At 42.6% G+C, this 19,156-nt stretch overlaps 1 protein-coding gene across 1 annotated transcript in view; it reads right to left on the bottom strand.

Moving 5' to 3' along the window:
• LOC142310953 (uncharacterized) overlaps positions 1 to 19,156 on the bottom strand; it is a 246,321-nt gene that overhangs the window by 86,936 nt on the left and 140,229 nt on the right. The window contains exons 17-19 of the mRNA XM_075348828.1: positions 18,738 to 18,764; positions 7,989 to 8,033; positions 1,916 to 1,942 (exon numbers count right to left, since the gene is read on the bottom strand). Coding sequence (XP_075204943.1) covers positions 1,916 to 1,942; positions 7,989 to 8,033; positions 18,738 to 18,764 — 99 coding nt within the window. The remainder of the gene's footprint in view (positions 1 to 1,915; positions 1,943 to 7,988; positions 8,034 to 18,737; positions 18,765 to 19,156) is intronic.

Consider the following 19,156-nt stretch of genomic DNA (forward strand, 5'->3'; position numbering starts at 1 on the left):
CACACGTGACGTTTGGAGACTGGATGGCACTGCATACGACCCCAAGAATACCATCCCTACAGTCAAGCATGGTGGTGGCAGCATCATGCTGTGGGGCTGTTTCTCAGCCAAGGGGCCTGGCCATCTGGTCCGCATCCATGGGAAGAGGGATAGCACGGCCTACCTGGAGATTTTGGCCAAGAACCTCCGCTCCTCCATCAAGGATCTTAAGATGGGTCGTCATTTCATCTTCCAACAAGACAACGACCCAAAGCACACAGCCAAGAAAACCAAGGCCTGGTTCAAGAGGGAAAAAGTCAAGGTGTTGCAGTGGCCTAGTCAGTCTCCTGACCTTAACCCAATTGAAAACTTGTGGAAGGAGCTCAAGATTAAAGTCCACATGAGACACCCAAAGAACCTAGATAACTTGGAGAAGATCTGCATGGAGGAGTGGGCCAAGATAACTCCAGAGACCTGTGCCGGCCTGATCAGGTCTTATAAAAGACGATTATTAGCTGTAATTGCAAACAAGGGTAATTCCACAAAATATTAAACCTAGGGGTTGAATAATAATTGACCCACACTTTTATGTTGAAAATTTATTAAAATTTAACTGAGCAACATAACTTGTTGGTTTGTAAGATTTATGCATCTGTTAATAAATCCTGCTCTTGTTTGAAGTTTGCAGGTTCTAACTTATTTGCATCTTATCAAACCTGCTAAATCTGAAGGGGGTTGAATACTACTTGTAGGCACTGTATGTTCCCATCCTTATATATTTGTCCCCATCCCCCCATCCTGGTATATATGTCCCCATCCTTGTATATTTGCCCCATCCTGGTATATATGTCCCCATCCCCCATCCTGGTATATATGTCCCCATCCTGGTATATATGTCTACCATCTTGGTATATATGTCTCCTATCCTTTTATAAATGTCTCCCATCCTGGGACTCATCGGGGTATACATGTTCCCCATCTTGGTATGTCCTCATCCTGGGCCCATCCTGCTATATATGTCTCCATCCTGATATTTATGTCCCCATCTTGGTATGTATGTTCCCATTCTGGAACCATTATAATATATATGTCCCCATCTTGGTATATGGCCCCATCCTGGGCTCCTTACTGGTATATACTGTATCAGAGTGCGTGGCATGGCACATGACATCCCTGTCAAGCGCCCCCAGTCCCGATACCACTGACATTGAGTTGCATTGCGACGTGCTGCAATGCTGTTTAGCTGGATATGCGCCCATAGGCACACATAGAGCTTAACACCCGAGTCCCATCACAGTCGATACGTACTGTATATATTTCTTGCTTAGACACTATAGGCATCTGGCTTAAGAAATATATGTGCTATTTTGCAAATTCCAAATATTTAATTGAAACTATCCTTTTTACACATGTCCCTTACTGCCCTTTTCCTCTAATCCACTGATCTTGGTAGAGGGAAGAAAAAGCCTCAGTGAATTTCATGTAATTCACTTTATTCATCTAGTAACATATTTTAAATCGAAAGAACAAAGTAGTTTATCACACAGAGAAAATGACAAAAGTCAGTGCTAAAAATAATTCTTTGGGCACTCATCACCTCGTTCTCAGTAGAAATTCACCCTCTAGCTTAAGCGATGCTTAACATTTTTGAACGCAGAGAATATGATTACATGACTAAAACTTTTATTTGTGCTGCAAAGATAGAAATTCCGAAATGTAAAAGATTTAGCACTGGACAGTCAAGGACACAATGCTAGGACACTAAGCAATGAGAACGTCAATCAGGTTGTATAGTAGATGTTTAGCATAGTGATCTATAGAATAATTTGCTAAGAGTCAGGTAAGCACAATGTTTCTGGTTCAATCAAAGCATGGAAAGAGAAAACAGTTTATTTTAGTTTTATTTTTAAGAAGATGTAAATGATTTTAAAGTTACCTTTACTCCTGAAGCTCCAGGTTCACCCTAAAATGATGCATAGAAATAAGCGTGCGTAATTTAATTACATTGTGATACACAGTAAGTACAATAAGCTAATACATTTACTTATGTTTGCCATTGTATACATATACTTATAAACATTTATCTACTTACATCTATGTTTAGATCCTTCACTAAAACTATCCTAATCTTGACATAGAAGTTAAAGGAGTGGTCTGAAGTCCAAAGTATTTTTCCTTCTAAATCCCTGTTTAGTGCTATAATCTAAATTGTTTTCTAATATCCCTGAATTAAAAATTCCCTACCATTCCCTCTTTACATTAACTGCCTTTCTATTTTTTTTCACTTCCTTTTTAATGACTCCTTGAGAATCCTAGTGCATGCTGGGATACTCAAACGAAGCATCATTTCTGGTCATTTCTGCAGCCTCTGTCCCTTCTCTAAAACTAAGCGCCATCAGTGATGCTCATTTCAGGGGCAGGGCTAGACCCTGCTCTGTGCACTGTACGATCAACATAATACCAACGTTTTCTTTGTTGCCAGAAAAGTGATGCCACTGAAAAAGATGCTACTGGTCTCTGCATGCCAGGTATTCTGACAGTGTGTTCTCCTCCTGGTTCATTACTGCTTAGTTGAGCCGGCAACAGAGAGCGCACTATCTTTGTATACATTGCACAGTGCACAGCATGCAGGGACTAGCCCAGCCTCTGAAAAGAGTGTCAATGATGGTGCTTAGTTTCAATGTCCACAGCCTCCTCCCCCTGATGACGCTTCATTTGAGTATCCCAGCATGCACTGGGATTCTCAATCAAAGCATCATCAGACAGGAAATAAAAAAAATTGAAAAGCAGATAGTGTTGTTAGTAATGGATAAGGAATTTTAAATTCAGTATATTACCAAATAGTTTACATTATGGCACTAAATAGGGATTTAGGAGTAAAATTACTTTGGACTTCGGTCCACCCCTTTAAACTCTCCGCCAAGATTAATAGAAGTCTCCCATATCCTAAAATCTGGCTTCACGCACAAGTTCTCTCAGAAAGGCAATTTTGGGATGACTCATGGTATATTTCTTTTGTACTAAGAGACTCCTATTACCTGCATGATCAATGCAAAGATCTTGGAGATCAGGTAGCCCAATATGTCCGGGGCATTATGTTATGATCATGATGAAAGAAACCAGGAGAACTAAGATATTTGCTTCACAGTGAGTGGAATTATGTGAAATTTGAAACATATAAGAAGGGACCTTTTTTCTGACACTCCTCTCCAAGGCATGGTCATGAAAATGAGTAACATGGTCCCACTGTTATAGTGCAGTCACACTGTCATGTTTTATAAGTTCTAGTAAACTGATTGTCCGTGAATATAAAATAATGCTAAAAAATAATGCTACTTTTGTTCTCTATAGCCTTTGACTGATATTAACGCTGTTTTCCCATTTAAATGGGTTGACCAGGCTTGGGACAAAAGTCGGGAATCACTCTATGTGGTGTGCGTGTTGCTATGATTCTCGATATGAGCAGTCGGACACATATTTCCAGTGAGAGCGGGAGTAAGTGATTTATTTCTTATTTATGACTTGGTAATAAGTTACACAAGCCACGAGGTAATATTGTTAATATTTTGGAAACTGGTCTGTCATTGTACCTGCAAATATGCAGGACTGGGATGACCTTGGTTATTTGGGGCCTGGTCACATTAGAGGTTTGGTGACTCTTAACTATTAGGTGGACGGTTCCTGGGGAACAGAAACTTGTTATATGGCTAGTACTAGGACAGTTGTGGTTATCCTCGCACTGAAACTGTGCAGCTGGGGAGTGTTGTACTCAGCACTGCCCAATGTTGGTGGGTCATTCAGGATCACCTCAGGAAAAATGTTATTTTAATTCTGTCCAATTCACGTTGTAATTAATAAAAGGCCATTTATTCCATCATCACTCAGTGTTATGCTTTTATTTAGTAATGACGTAGACACTATTCAACGACCTAGTCATGCTACAGAGGGCAAGGCTGCCCCTAATAGTAGCATCAGACCGCACAGTTCATGGCTGAACCACACTGCCTCTCTGAACTGTCAATCATCAACAGTGTCCGTCCTCCCGGCAATCAGGAAGCGGGTGGGCAAAGGAACAGCGTGCTTCTGAAGTCTCAAAGTGATAAAACCCTTTAAGGGATGAGTTTCAAGCATTTATAACTCCTAATTTGAAAAAACAATTAGCCATAATCCAAGCTGCAGCTATTCTTTAATATCACTCCCAGAACCACACTTTACTTTTATAAATGTTTCCACAGAAGTCAGTGACTTCTTCGTATGCACTGGTGTGTATGGGAAACATATTTTGATCATCAGTATATGACACTTTCTTTTACGTTTTTAATTGCCAGACCACATCATGTAGGAATGGCAAAGGTTTATATAGTTGAATGTGTCTCTCATGACAAAGCCTATACATACTGTATACTGTTTGACATATGTACCGGGAATATTTCATGCATAAAGATGACTATGCCTATAGACATAGACATTGACTCAATATGTGCCATGACAGTCCCTTGATCATGTATGATTTTCAATGCAAAGCTTCAAGAGGAACCTGAAGACCCATCTCTTCCGACAAGCCTACAACCTACAATAACTCTCAGTCTAGTACACCACTGCGCAACCAGCTCTGTCCTCACCTACTGTACCATCACCCATTCCCTGTAGACTGTGAGCCCTCGCGGGCAGGGTCCTCTCTCCTCCTGTACCTGTCTGTTTTATATTGTTAATGATTGTTGTACTTGTTTTTAGGCATACCCTTTTTACTTGTAAAGCGCCATGGACTAAATGGCGCAATAATAATAATAATAATAATGCAAAGGCATTTCTATAAAAAAAAACAAATAAAAAAGAAAAAACGCTTTTTGCTGGGGTAAAAGCTGCCATGACATATCCGAGTAATAAAATCGCTCAGTTCAAGTAAAAGCAACAAGGTTATTCCAAAAATTTCTGCAAATCAAAAAATTAGTTCTATGATGTTTTGGCAGAATGTGTACGGATTTCTGCAAACTGCATCGATTTGTCTTAGGGGCCCTATGCACACTACGACATCGCAGGTGCGATGTCGGTGGGGTCAAATCGAAAGTGACCCACTTCTGGCGTCGCTCTCGACATCGTAGTGTGTAAAGCATTTTTGATACGATTAACGAGCACAAAAGCGTCGTAATCGTATCATCGGTGTAGCATCGGTCATTTCCATGAATTTGGAAAGACCGATGTTACGATGTTGTTCCTCGTTCCTGCGGCAGCACACATCGCTGTGTGTGAAGCTGCAGGAGCGAGGAACATCTCCAACCTGCGTCCCGGCTGGCTATGCGGAAGGAAGAGGGTGGGCGGGATGTTTACGTCCCGCTCATCTCCGCCCCTCCACTTCTATTGGCCACCTGCCGTGTGACGTCACTATGATGCCGCACGACCCACCCCATTAGGAAGGAGGCGGTTCGCCGGCCAGAGCGACGTTGCAGGGCAGGTAAGTGCATGTGAAGCTGCCGTAGCGATAATGTTCGCTACGGCAGCTATCACCATGATATCGCAGCTGCGACGGGGGCGGGGACTATCGCGCTCTTCATCGCAGCATCGGCTTGCGATGTCGTAGTGTGCAAAGGGCCCCTTAGGGTAGATGCTGGACTGTTCTGTTAATCTAAGTTGCACTTGCACTTTATAACATAATTAAAGGGTTTGTCTACTTTCAGAAAACGTCTGCCCGCAGGATAGTTTGGTGAAAAATACAAACAGCTTTTTCTGGACTCATAAGTCGAGCTCTGAATAAATACATTTGAAGTTTTGCTAAATCTTCCCCTACAAAACCATATATCAATCTGCTCAGCTCCCCCAGCTCAATTATATGATGCCCGCAGATCAACCTGCATATTCATCAGGGCCTGTTGAATAATGTGTTTCTTTAGAGCACAATAAAATCAACCTATAAAAAAACCTATTCTAGAAATTCAACCAGGAGCTAGAAGTGAATAGTAGCAATAGAGTTTAATGCTAAGATTCGGACAGCTACAGACACCTCAGAGATGGACCTTTTAATGCAACCTCTGATCTGCATAGATTTTCAGTAATCTCAAAGGACTTACATAGTAGTTAAAGTGCCCAATTGTATAGGTTAACACGACCATACACCTAACCATGTAAGACAGTTTCAGAAGTTTGACATTCACAGTTCGACAAACCATTCTGTACCAGATAGCTGCAGCCTCCAAATGTGAACTGATCAGCCTTGTAAGAGTCATATTAGGCTGTTGAGTGTTGGTTAAGAGACTATTGGCCAGTTTGGACATTATGGTCCATCCTCATTCTGTCGGACCATTGGGATCATCCTTACACAACACATTTGGATGCTTATTTGTACCCACATATCCATTATATGATCCTAAAGTTAAGTTTTTGCTACCTATGGGAACGTTTCTCAGCACAGGTTCTTATCTATTAAGGCAAGAGTTGTAGCTTGTCTAGGCCGGTGTCCCTCTCTTTTGTGGCTCCATGTCAGCCACATGAGCTTCCGTTTAGGTACCTAGCAAAGGACTTGAGTGAGCTCCTCTTATCGGTGGTTACAGAAAACCAGAGTTTTAGAATTGAAATGGGGTTTAAAGGGAATCTGTCAGCAGGTTTTTACTATCTAAGCTGCATGCTGTAGGGGTTAAAAAAAATCAACTCTGCCTCTCTTATCAGGCTCCGTGCTGTTGTTTACTTACACTAAAAGCTTTATCACTTGGTGCTTATTATTGCTAGGTCTAGCTGTAGCACTGCGTCCCTGCATTCCTCGCTCTCTCCTCATGCAGGGACACGCTGACAGTCCCTGACGCAGCCAGCTCCCTTCATGCTGTATGGTGTCTCTGCGCTATGTGGGTGCCTCCTCCTGCCTCCTGGGGCCTGGGCGATGGGCTCCTAGAGCATGTGCACATTGCTGCCCTTTTATTAAAGCCAGTCTGTCCTATCCTGTTTGTGCTAGAGACTCTGCTTGTCCTCCCTGCCTGTGCTGTCTGCACCTCAAGCTACCCTCGTGGTCCCTGTCTACATTTGAGACTCTGTCCTGTCTGCTCCTGTGTCTGCCCCTGTCCTGTGGGTCATCTGCCACAGTCCCGGACCTTAACCTACAAAAGGGTAAACCTGGGGTCTTCTGTGGTCCAGTGGGTCCATTTTTGCTCGCCGCAGTACCAACTCTGGTGGTGAGCATAACACTAAGCTGGCACATGCAGAGAAGTCCAGCATGTCCCCTCCTCTGGTGTGGGCGGGAAGAGTTCACTGGGCTCAGCAACATGACTAAAGCTAAAAATACTGATTGTGTCAGAATGACTGCAGCCAGTAATCTAAGTGATACATCATTGGATTCAGGATCTCTATGCCTACATTATACTATGATGATACTCAGATGATGTAGCAAAAACCTGCTGACAGATTCCCTTTAAGTTGATTCCAACTGATGTTAGATCACTAGAGGAGATCCCCCTATCATGGGAGCCCCATGGAAAGAGCCAAGTCATGATAGACTTCATTTCTCATCTCCACATAATGGCAATCTTTATACAATTTCAAAATCTATTACATGTAGGAAAAGCTAGGTAAAATTATACACATATGTAATATTCCAATTGTTAATGCAACATTTAGGGATATACTGTAGGCATAGGTGTGGGGCGATTATTGGAAATGATTAAGTGGGAAGGATGAATAATAATGATGACAAACTAAAGTGGTAGAATGGTCCATGAATATGGAAGAGAATGTGAAGGAAGGTAAAGTTAAAGGAAGGGATGGGTCATACCTCTCAACTTTCAGAAACAGAAATCAGGGGGGATTGCTAAAGAAAAAGAGGATACAAGATGAAAATTAGGGTTGCCGAACCACAGAGGGGGTGGAAGGTGGTATGAACAGTATGACTATTGATGATGTGTGAGGAGCAGGACACAGAGGAGAGGGTGCTAGTGATGGAGGTAAGTGGAGGATGCACAGAGACAGTCAGCTGAGAGGTACACTGGGAATCAAGGGTTAAACTACAATCCATTGCTCTAGAAAGATACCTTTGCTCCATGTTTCCCTGGCATCCCCGGCATGCCTCTTTCTCCCTACGGTTGAAATAAGAAATGAGAGAGAAGGGGATAGAGTAAGTGGAGGTCGGCTAAGTAAGTGTTTGGGATAGAAAGAATAGATTTAAGGAGAAAAAAAGAGAGAACTGTAGATCTAAAGCCAGAAATACCTATAGTAAAGCACATATTATGTCTATGGAGCCGCTTTTAGATTTTTATTGTGTATTACCAAAGGTTTCCTTTACTGTAGAAAAATATTTGCATTATTTTTTTTTCTGTAGAATTTTATTTCACTTATAGTTTGTCATCAGGATGATTATTACTATCGACTCTACAGCATATTGTTTTATAGGAATGAACAAGCTGATACATCAATGATACAATCCAGTGCAATGCGCTACATCAAACTTCCACTAGGGGGTGCTATGATATAAGGATCTAGCAGGACTGACCTGGTAAATTCCTTTACATCATCTGGGTCTGCTTTCTGAAATGTGAAACCCGCCTCTAATCATACATGGATCAGACGTCCAGCATTAGCGGTAATATTAGCAGGTTGTAGAAACCCTTCATGTGATCCCCGTAGGCAACGTCAGGTGTGTTTCTATTTAACTGAGCCTGCATCAGCAACATTTTATTTTTTTACTTTAATTTTATTTTCTGGGGTCAATGGCAGTATGAGTAAAATAGATTTTTAATACTATTTAACTCAACTATTACATTTCATATATCCAGTTCTCCAGGGTTTTGTTACTACTATGTCACCTTGACCCAAAATTATTGGGGGTCTGAAGCTACTGGTCAGAAAATCCAATTCTCCACTGTTACCGTGTCTATCTAATATGTAAATATGTATATGTGTAAAGAAACGCTGATACAATGTCTTATGTGTAGTGCGGGGCTTGAGGGGGTGATTGTCAGACCTAACACACTCATATGTAGACTAGTGGAAGGCCAGTCATAAAAAGTAAACTTTATTACATCAACTAAAAATAATCCATTATTGATATAGCATTAAAATTCATAAAAGCAAGACAAATAATATAGCAAAGAATCAGAGCGAGAAAGACTGGGTGAAAACTGGTTAAAAAAATGTAAATTCTACAATATCGCCACAAGAGGGCAGTCTTAGAAACCAATAGCATAAAGGCAAATGTAAATACATGCCTTAGTTTATTTATACTATTTCTTGGTTATATAAAGTGTTTTTATATATTTTTTATATTTATAATTCATTTTATTATTTTCTTTGTTTATTTTTTAGTGCCCTCCAAGAAGATGAACCTATGATTGTTTGTTTTATTGTTCTATACACTGCAGTATTGCTGAATATAGTGAAAATCATTGTCTCCTTTTAATTCCTACTAGCTGTGGTCACTGCTATTACAGGGCAGATACCGGCTGTATAATACAGCCTGCATTTGCAGCATGCGGAGAAGGCTCAGCTCCTGATTCTGATTCTGCAGCACTCAGATGCACAGTCATATCCATTTGTGCCAAGCGGCTAAGAAAGTCTACAAATTTATACCATTTTGTCGAATATTAACCCCTTCACGACCGCGGGCAGTAAAATTACGTCCTATTTTAACGTGACTTAACGACCAGGGACGTAATTTTACTGCCTAAATTTCATTTGATTGCCGTGGCCATAGCAACGGCTTTCAAATGATGTCCCCTACTGTTTCTTACAGCAGGGGACCTTTGCTTGACCCCAGGGGGGGTGGCATCGCCACCCCCCATAGGCGATCGATGTGATTGGCTGTTCAAATCGGAACCGCCAATCACATTGATCACGCTGTTTTTCGGCAAAAAAAAATGCCAAAAATAGTGTGATCTTGTAAAATCCAGCTAGGACCGGGGCTGCAGCAGCTCCGATCATTGGCTGGAAGCAAGCAGACACCGTGGCCCCCCCCTGCAGCACTGATTGGAGCGATCGTGCGATGACGCGCAATCGCTCCAATCAGTGTGCAGTGGGGCGGTCTGATCTGCCGGTGGCCGCCCTCCCCAGGCCTGTGCTGGTCTGGGGACCCTCCCCCAACATGTCTGCAGTGTGCAGCACTGGCTGGTACTAGTGGTACCTACGCCACCGCTGCTGCTGCCGCTGCTGTCACGTCACGTCGCAGGAGCGGTGAGTATTGTGCTCACCTTGCAGCCCCTGCGCGTGCCCCCCTGCGATCTGCCCCCCCCCCGACATCCCGATCTGCCCCCCCAACATCCCGATCTGCCCCCCCGACATCCCGATCTGCCCCCCTGACATCCCGATCTGCCCCCCGCCATCTCTATTCTGCAGCTCCTCCGGTATCCCTCCTCCCCTGCTCTCTTGCAGCCCCTGCGCGCTCTTGTGATTTGCTCCTGCGCGCTCCCGTAATGGCCCCTGCCCGTGCCCCCCTGCGATCTGCCCCCCGCCATCCAGATCTGCCCCCCCGACATCCCGATCTGCCCCCCCACATCCCGATCTGTCCTCCGACATCCCGATCTGCCCCCCCAGACATCCCGGTCTGCCCCCAGACATCCCGGTCTGCCCCCAGACATCCCGGTCTGCCCCAGACATCCCGGTCTGCCCCCCGACATCCCAGTCTGCCCCCCGACATCCCAATCTGCCGGCCTCCCCCGTGATCTCTATTCTGCAGCTCCTCCGGTATCTCCCTCCTCTGCTCTCCCCCTCTGCTCTCCCCCTCCCCCTCTGCTGTCCCCCTCCCCCTCTGCTGTCCCCCTCCCCCTCTGCTGTCCCCCCGACGTCCTCTTACCTGTCTTCACCGGCCGATCACATCTGCCTCCATCGCTGGGTCCTTCTTCCTGGGTCTTCTGCTGAGCTGTCCACCTTCCTGCCTGCTGGCTGCTGCTGTAAAGCTGTTCCTTGCCTTCTGTTCCTCCTGCTAATCCTCTGGGTACTGTGAGTATAACTTTTTTTTTTTTCTTTTTTTCCTCTATCCCCTTTCTATTTTTACACCTCATGCGTCCGTGCGTCCCGCCGAGCGCTGATCAGGGATGCAGATAACGTATCTGCATCCGTGGTAAGTTTTCGGCGGGACTTTTTTTCCCGTATTCCCGACGCTTTTTGTATGGCATCTGTCCGTGCGTCCCGCCGAGCGCTGATCAGGGATGCACATAACGGATCGGCATCCCTGCTCAATTTTTGGCGTGACAAAAAGCATCGGGGATACGGAAAAAAAAGTCATGCCAAAAATTGAGCAGGGATGCCGATCCGTTATGTGCATCCCTGATCAGCGCTCGGCGGGACGCACGGACTGATGCAATACAAAAAGCGTCGGGAATACGGAAAAAAAAGTATTGCATCTGTCCGTGCGTCCCGCTGAGCGCGGATCAACATCCCTGCTCAATTTTTGGCGTGACTTTTTTTTTTTTTTCGTATCCCCAGCGCTTTTTGTATTTCATCCGACCGTGCCTCCTGCAACGGCCGATCAGTGCACTGCGTCTGTGCGTTTGAAAAGTCAAATGACGTTCCTTGTCTTCTGAGCCCCGCCATGCGCCCAAACAATTGATTTCCACCACATGCGAGGTATCTGCGTACTCGGGAAAAATTGCACCATACGTTTTATGGTGCATTTTTTCCTGATACCGTTGTAAAAAGAGAAAAAAAAAAACTACCTTGTTGCTGCAAAAATTTAAAAATGTTTTTTTAAAAAAAATAAATAATTTTCACGGTTCAACGTTATCAACTTTCAGTGGAGCCCCTGGGGGTACAAGGGGCTCACTAAACATCTAGATAAATTCCTTGAGGGGTCTAGTTCCAAAATGGGGTAATTTGTGGGGGAGCTCCACTGTTTAGGCACCATGGGGGGGGTTCTAAAAACGTGACATGGCGTCCGCTAATGATTCCAATCAATTTTGCTGTCAAATGGTGCCCTTCTCTTCTGAGCCCCGCCATGCGCCCAACAATTACTTTCCACCACATGTGAGGTATCTGCGTACTCAGGAGAAAATGGACAATACGTTTTATGGTGCATTTTTTCCCGATACCCTTGTGAAAAAAAAAGCTACCTAGTTGAAGCAACAGTTTTGTGGTAAAAAATTTTTTTTTTTCTTTTCACGGCTCAACGTTATAAACTTCTGTGAAGCCCCCAGGTGTTCAAAGTGCTCACCAAACATCTAGAAAAATTATTTGAGGGCTCTAGTTTCCAAAATGGGGTCACTTGTGGGGGAGCTCCATTGTTTAGGCACCTCAGGGGGTCTTCAAACCCGACATGGCGTCCGCTAATGAGTGCAGCTAATTTTGTGTTCAAAAATTCAAATAACGCTCCTTGCCTTTCGACCTCTGCCGTGCACCCAAACAATTGATTTTTTACCCCATATGGGGTATCAGCGTACTCAGGAGAAAATGCACAGTAAATTGTAGGGTGCACTTTCTCTTTTATCCCTTGTAAAAATGAAAATTTTATGGCTAAAGTAACATTTTTGTGTTAAAAAGTAAAATTTTAATTTTTTCCTTCCAAATTGCTTTGGTTCCTGTGACGCACCTAAAGGGTTAATAAACTTCTTGGATGTGGTTTTGAGCCGTGTGAGGGGTGCAGTTTTTAGAATGGGGTCACTTTTGGGTATTTTCTGTCACCTCGGCCTCTCAAAGGCACTTCAAATGTGATGTGGTCCCTAAAAAAAATATTTTGTAAATTTTGTTGGAAAAATGAGAATTTGCTGATGACCTTTGACCCCTTCTAACTTCCTAACGAAAAAAAAATTTCTTTCGAAAATTGCGCTGGTGTAAAGTTGACAAGTGGGAAAGTTTATTTAGTAACTATTTTGTGTGACATATCTCTTAGATTTATGGCCATAAATTTTCAAAGTTTGAAAATTGCGAAATTTTCCAAATTTTCGCACAATTTCCTAAATTTTCACAAATAAACGCAAAAAATATCGGCCTAAATTTACCACTGACATGAAGTACAATTTGTCACGAAAAAACAATGTCAGAATCGCCAGGATCCGTTGAAGCGTTCCAGAGTTATAACCTGTCAAAGTGACACTGGTCAGAATTGCAAAAAATGGCCCCGTCATTAGGGTGTTTTAGTGGCCGGGGGTGAAGGGGTTAACACAAGGTATCCAAGGATCCAAGGTCTATAGGATTTTTTTCCCCACAGGGGATTTAACCCTTGTTTTGGCTTTTATTTATTCATTTAAGAAGATGCAAATATATACGGTGAACACATAAGCAAACATGCATATTTTATAAACTATATATAGTTTGGAAAAACGAAGGCTTAGGGGGGATCTAATCACAATGTATAAATATATGAGGGGACAGTACAGAGACCTTTCCAAAGATCTTTTTACACCTAGGCCTGCGACTGGAACACGGGGGCATCCACTACGTCTTGAGGAAAGAAGGTTTAATCATAATCACAGACGAGGATTCTTTACTGTACGAGCAGTGAGACTATGGAACTCTCTGCCGCATGATGTTGTAATGAGGGATTCACTACTAACATTTAAGCAGAGCCTGGATGCCTTTCTTGAAAAATATAATATTACCAGTTATGTATATTAGATTTTATGACAGGGTATTGATCCAGGGAACTAGTCTGATTGCCGGATGTGGAGTCAGGAAGGAAATTTTTTCCCCATTGGAACTTGTTCGCCACATTGGGTTTTTTTTGCTTTCCTCTGGATCAACATGTTAGGCTACGGGTTGAACTAGATGGACTTAGAGTCTCCCTTCAACCTTAAAAACTATGATACTATGATACTATGATACATTTAACACTAACATTATAACAATAAAAAAATATGTTAACAGATGTGCGTTTCTTCTTTCCTGTTGTTCCCAATGTATGTAAAGCGCTATGGAATTAATAGCGCTATATAAATGAATAAATTATTATTATTATTGTTTCAATATTCTGTACCCGAGGGTTTGCACTACAGTGAAAAAAGTAATCCAAATGGAAAACTGCCATTAATATGGCAAACGGAGACTACTTTGCTTTGCCATGTGTTTACCCTGAAATACTTAGTCATTGCCAAAAGTTTTGGCACCCTTGAAAATGTTCCAGAAAATGAGGTATTTCTCTCAGACAATTATTGTAATTACACACGTTTACTTCCTTTATGTGTATTGGAAGAACACAAAAAAAACCTGAGGAAAAAAGGCAGATTGGACATAATTTCACACAATACACCAAAAATGTGCCGGACAAAATTGTTGCCACATTTCCAAAATTGTGGGTAAACAACTCACAACTCACAACAGCTTGTGATACTCGCTCAAAACTTACCTGTGGCAAATAACAGGTGTGGGCAATATGACAATCACCAATATGATAATGCAAAAATAATATTACGGGAAGAACTAAGTAGTGACATTAAACAGTTTCCCATATAAGTATATAAATTTTATTCAAGATAGTAAAACCTGAGGAAAGAACCTAATAGTGACGACCATAAATACATTACGGTTCATCAGGAGGCCATATCAGCATTGTATTTCAGAATACCCGAGAGTGGAAATGGGTTCACAGTGGAATCCCCTAAAGGCAGTTTCCCCACACCACAGGTTCAGGCAGCACTGACAATGCAGGAAATCCACAAACCGCCCAGTGCATCAGGAAACCCACCGAGATGCTGATTTGGCCTCCTGATGAAACGTAATCTACGGGGAAATGCATTGAGGCATTAATTCTTATATATCATAATGGCTTCTGATGTCGGAGGACCCTTTATGCCTGTGTTTATACCTGAAGCTACTCTAAGCAGCTCCTTGAACAATATCTCTTATATGGATAAGGACTTCTAAGGTTATCTCTAGGGAATCTGAGTAATCTTACCTGGAGCTTCGGGGAAGGTGGTTCTCCTGTGGATAGATTATATTATGTATACCCCTTTTTTCTCCTCCTCTCCCCCCCCCCTTACTATTGTGGCCATGTGTGCCTAGATGATGGGAGAATTGATTGGTATATGTAGGCGCTTGATTTGAGCAATTTTGTTATCTTAGCACGAGGGCTTGTGTTTATAAGGGTCTGTTCAGTTTATCTACTAGCCTTTTTTGTCTTGTATCTGATAACTTAAGGTACCGTCACACTAAGCAACGCTCCAGCGATCCCACCAGCAAACTGACCTGGCAGGAATCACTGGAGCATCGCTACACGGGTTGCTGGTGAGCTGTCACACGGGCAGATCTCACCTTTACCAGTGTTCCAGCCCCCAGGCAGCAGCGACACGTGGAAGCGATGCTGTGCTTGGTAACTAAGGTAAATATCGGGTAACGAACCCGATATTTACCTTGGTTACCAGCACACACCGCTTAGCGCTGGCTCCCTGCACTCCTAGCCAGAGTACACATCGGGTTAATTGTGTAGTCTGGTTATGTGTGCAGGGAGCAGGGAGCCGGCATTGACAGCGTGAGAGCGGCGGATGCTGGTAACGAAGGTAAATATCGGGTAACCAAGGAAAGGGCTTCTTGGTTACACGATATTTACATTGGTTACCAGCGTCCGCAGAAGCCGGTTCCCTGCTCACTGCACATTCAGTTGTTGCTCTGTCGCTGTCACACACAGCAATGTGTGCTTCACAGCGGGACAGCAACAACTAAAAAATGGTCCAGGACATTCAGCAACAACCAGCGACCTCACAGCAGGGGCCAGGTTGTTGCTGGATGTCACACACAGCAACATCGCTAGCAACATCGCTGCTACGTCACAAAAGTCGTGCCTCAGCAGTGATGTTGCTAGCGATGTTGCTTAGTGTGACGGTACCTTAACCCTTTTTCTTTTCTGTATTTATAGTCATGTATTTAATGTTTTGCCTGTCACTATCAGGTTTTTTCTGAGGTTTTACTATCTTGAATAAAATGTATATACTTTTGAGGGAAACTGTTTAATTTCAATATGAAAATCACACCTGAAACCAAATGTTAAGAGAAGTTGACTCAATCTTTGCATTGTGTGTCTATGTTTGCAACACTCAGCATGGAGAACAGAAAGAAGAGAAGAGAATTGTCTGAGGACTTGAGAACCATAATTGTTGAAAAATATCAACAATCTCAACTACAAGTCCATCTCTAGAGATCTTCATGTTCCTTTGTGCACAATGCACAACATAATTAAGAAATTTACAGCATATGGCACTGTAGCTAATCTCCTTGGACTTGGACGACAGAGAAGAATTGAGTAAAGGTTTCAAAGCAGAATAGTCCGAATAGTGGATAAGCAGCCCCAATAATTCAAGCTGTCCAGCAGGCTCACTGGATGCATCAGTGTCAGTGTGAAATGGGAGAAATACTTCATTTTCTGTAACAATTTCAATGGTGCCCACAGTTTCGGCCATGACTGTATATCTTGATTTTGCTCAGTGGTGATATCATCACTGCAACCAAAATACCAGTATGAAGCAATGGCAGTGAGCTCAGAGGTTGAATGCCTGCACAGTTTGTTATTTAAGGTATTTTACACAGTTTGGGCCCTTTTTCCTAAAATTGGAAAACCTCTTTAATGTAATAAAATTAACAGCGGAGGATTGGCATCATGATGAACCTAGTACTAGTTTGTAACTACGCTACATAGTGTAGTCTATTGAAGCAGTACTCAATGATGTGGCAAGTGTAAGAACATTACTGCGCTATATAAGGTTATCTTTTTTAGTTTTTCTGGTTTGTTTGTTTTTTTTTGCTATGATGTCAAGCCAGCAAAGGTTTTAACTGCGATGTGCTACAGAACCTAAGAAGATCTCCAGAATAATGCTATTGGGGTAAAAAGAAGTGGCAAATAAAGCTCTCAAAATCCAAGAATGGAAAAACATTTTTAACAAAGATAACCTTGAATTTTTGAAATAGAACTGAACCTGTCTGGATGTCCTTGGATTTGGGAGAAAACAAACAGAAGCTAAAAGAGTTCAAGCTGTCTCACTTGAATTAAAATTGAAAAATTCAATGTTGCAACATAGCAGTGGCAACTAGAGTAAAAAGATTTTCAGGACGATAGCGGCCAAGCAGGTAGGCAATGGCTGAGCCACCAGAATAGAGCCCTACAATCCTTCTGAGTAGTAGGCCCAGGGTAATGTTATTGTTGTGGTGTGAAGAAAGTATAATGTCGTACTAGGCCTAATAATTAGAAGAGGCGCTAAGGATGCCAGCAGGTAAGATGAGGTTTGCAGGGTTCTGGTCTGGTGGTCCCATACTAATTATTTGGCTGGGTATCATTTTCTTTCATTCTAGTGCTAATCAGTAAGAAACCGTGTATCTCTAACAAATCCACACAGAGCAGTAATTAACAAATGTATCCGTTTTCATAATGGTCAATAACAAAATGTAATTCTCTCAGAAGGAAAGAAACCGCCTCATATGTACCACCTTAGCTAGGTGGCAATCTTTCTCCTAGTTGAAAGTTTATTTTGTCCTTAGAAAGATAATTTGTTGTTCTGTCTGTAAAGACTTCATTCTTCACTGGTCTCTTTAGGGAGAAGCCCCGTAGTGATGGGAGACCATGCTCGCCACTGGTCGTTACTTGATCGAGCATCAGGTTTCTCTGACGCGACTCGAGTACTAAGTAATATTAAAGTCAGTTGGGAACTCAAACATTTTCAAACTCAGATGCTCGAGGCTTGATCGAGTAACGAGCTGTGGAGAGCATGCTCGTTCATCACTAAGGGCCATTTCACACATCCGGCATTTCGCCGAATTACCGGATCCGGCACACTCCAGTACAGTGTTAATACAGTACAATGCTATCGTGGCAAGCTCTGGTCACATGCTCCGGTCACATGACAGCATGTGACCAGAGGTTGCCTTGATGCCATTGTACTGTATTACACTGTACTGGAGTATGCCAGATCCGGTAATCTGGCAAAATGCCGGATGTGTAAAACGGACCTTAGATCCAGTATTTCTCCAGCAATCTACCAAGTACAAGAGAAAGAGGACCTTCTTAGTCTGTATTTTATTCTTCAACTGTAATAAATAAGATTCTATATGTAACAAAACACAAATGAAATGTAAACAGAACTAAGTAGTTATATTGTTGACATGAGTGGTATAGATAGTTAAAATAATTGCAATTTTAGTAATTTGTGTATAATTGTGTTCTTCAATTCATTATTTCAGATTGCCTATTAAAGTAAAGAAATGTTATCAATGTTACAACAATGTGGTTTGTTTCTTCGGAGATGATCCCTAGGAAGGGACCTATCTTGGGATTGGTCTAATTCGTTTAGTGGTGACCATTGTGGACTTTTGCCTTAAGGCCCAGTCACACACACAACAACTTACCAGTGATCCCGATAACAATTTGACCTGATAAGGATCGCTGATATGTCGCTGGGAGGTCGCTGGTGAGATGTCACACAGTCAGACTTTACCAACGATGCAGTAACGATGTGCGACCTGTATAACGATCTCGGAGGTGGTGGGACCCTGTTAGGTCATTGGTAGGCGTCAAACACAGCGATGCGTCCTGCCCAGCAGGACATCGCCTTTGAAGAAAATAGTCCGGACCATTCAGCAATGACTAGCGAACTCACAGCAAGGGCCTGATCGTAGGTGTCACACATAACAAGATCGTTGGCGAGATCATTGCTACATCACAGAAACTGTGACTCTTTAACAATCTCGTTAGCGATCTTGTTGTGTATGACGGGGCCTTTAGTCAGCATATTATTTAAGGAATGTCTACTTTCTAGTTCTCCTTGGACTAAGAAAATGTAAGTATTGACTATTACATCTGTGGTGTCTCTGATTAGACAACAACGCCAAAGAGCACCGATCCTGACAGTACATACAATGAATGATCAGAGTCCTACCTTCAGTCCTGGCTCTCCCTGTTCACCCTTTAGCATAAGCGAATAAGAGAGAAGACACAACAGAAAACAATAGAGATAAAGAGCAATATAGATAGAAGATGTGATGCAAAACTAAACATAACATTCTTAGCATAGCTTGCCATGAAGAATCCAAGAGCCTATATCAGACAAAGCACTTTCAGGCCTGGCGTTAACTTTATTGAGCTATGTATGGAATGAAGGCTTAGTACACAAACAGAAAGCACAACATGCGTGTGAGAATGCAGGTGTGTGTTGTGCCAGTAATGTACTGGCTCTGGGGCGGAAATCTTTTTATAACCCAAGTTTGGAAAGGGAGAAGGATGTATTTATTATTATAGAGTCCTAAAAACCCACAGAAAGTTACATGCTCATCAAAGGTTCATAAATTATTTAGTATA

The sequence above is a fragment of the Anomaloglossus baeobatrachus genome, chromosome 5 (genome assembly GCF_048569485.1).
Source record: "Anomaloglossus baeobatrachus isolate aAnoBae1 chromosome 5, aAnoBae1.hap1, whole genome shotgun sequence".
NCBI classification, from domain to species: Eukaryota; Metazoa; Chordata; class Amphibia; order Anura; family Aromobatidae; genus Anomaloglossus; species Anomaloglossus baeobatrachus.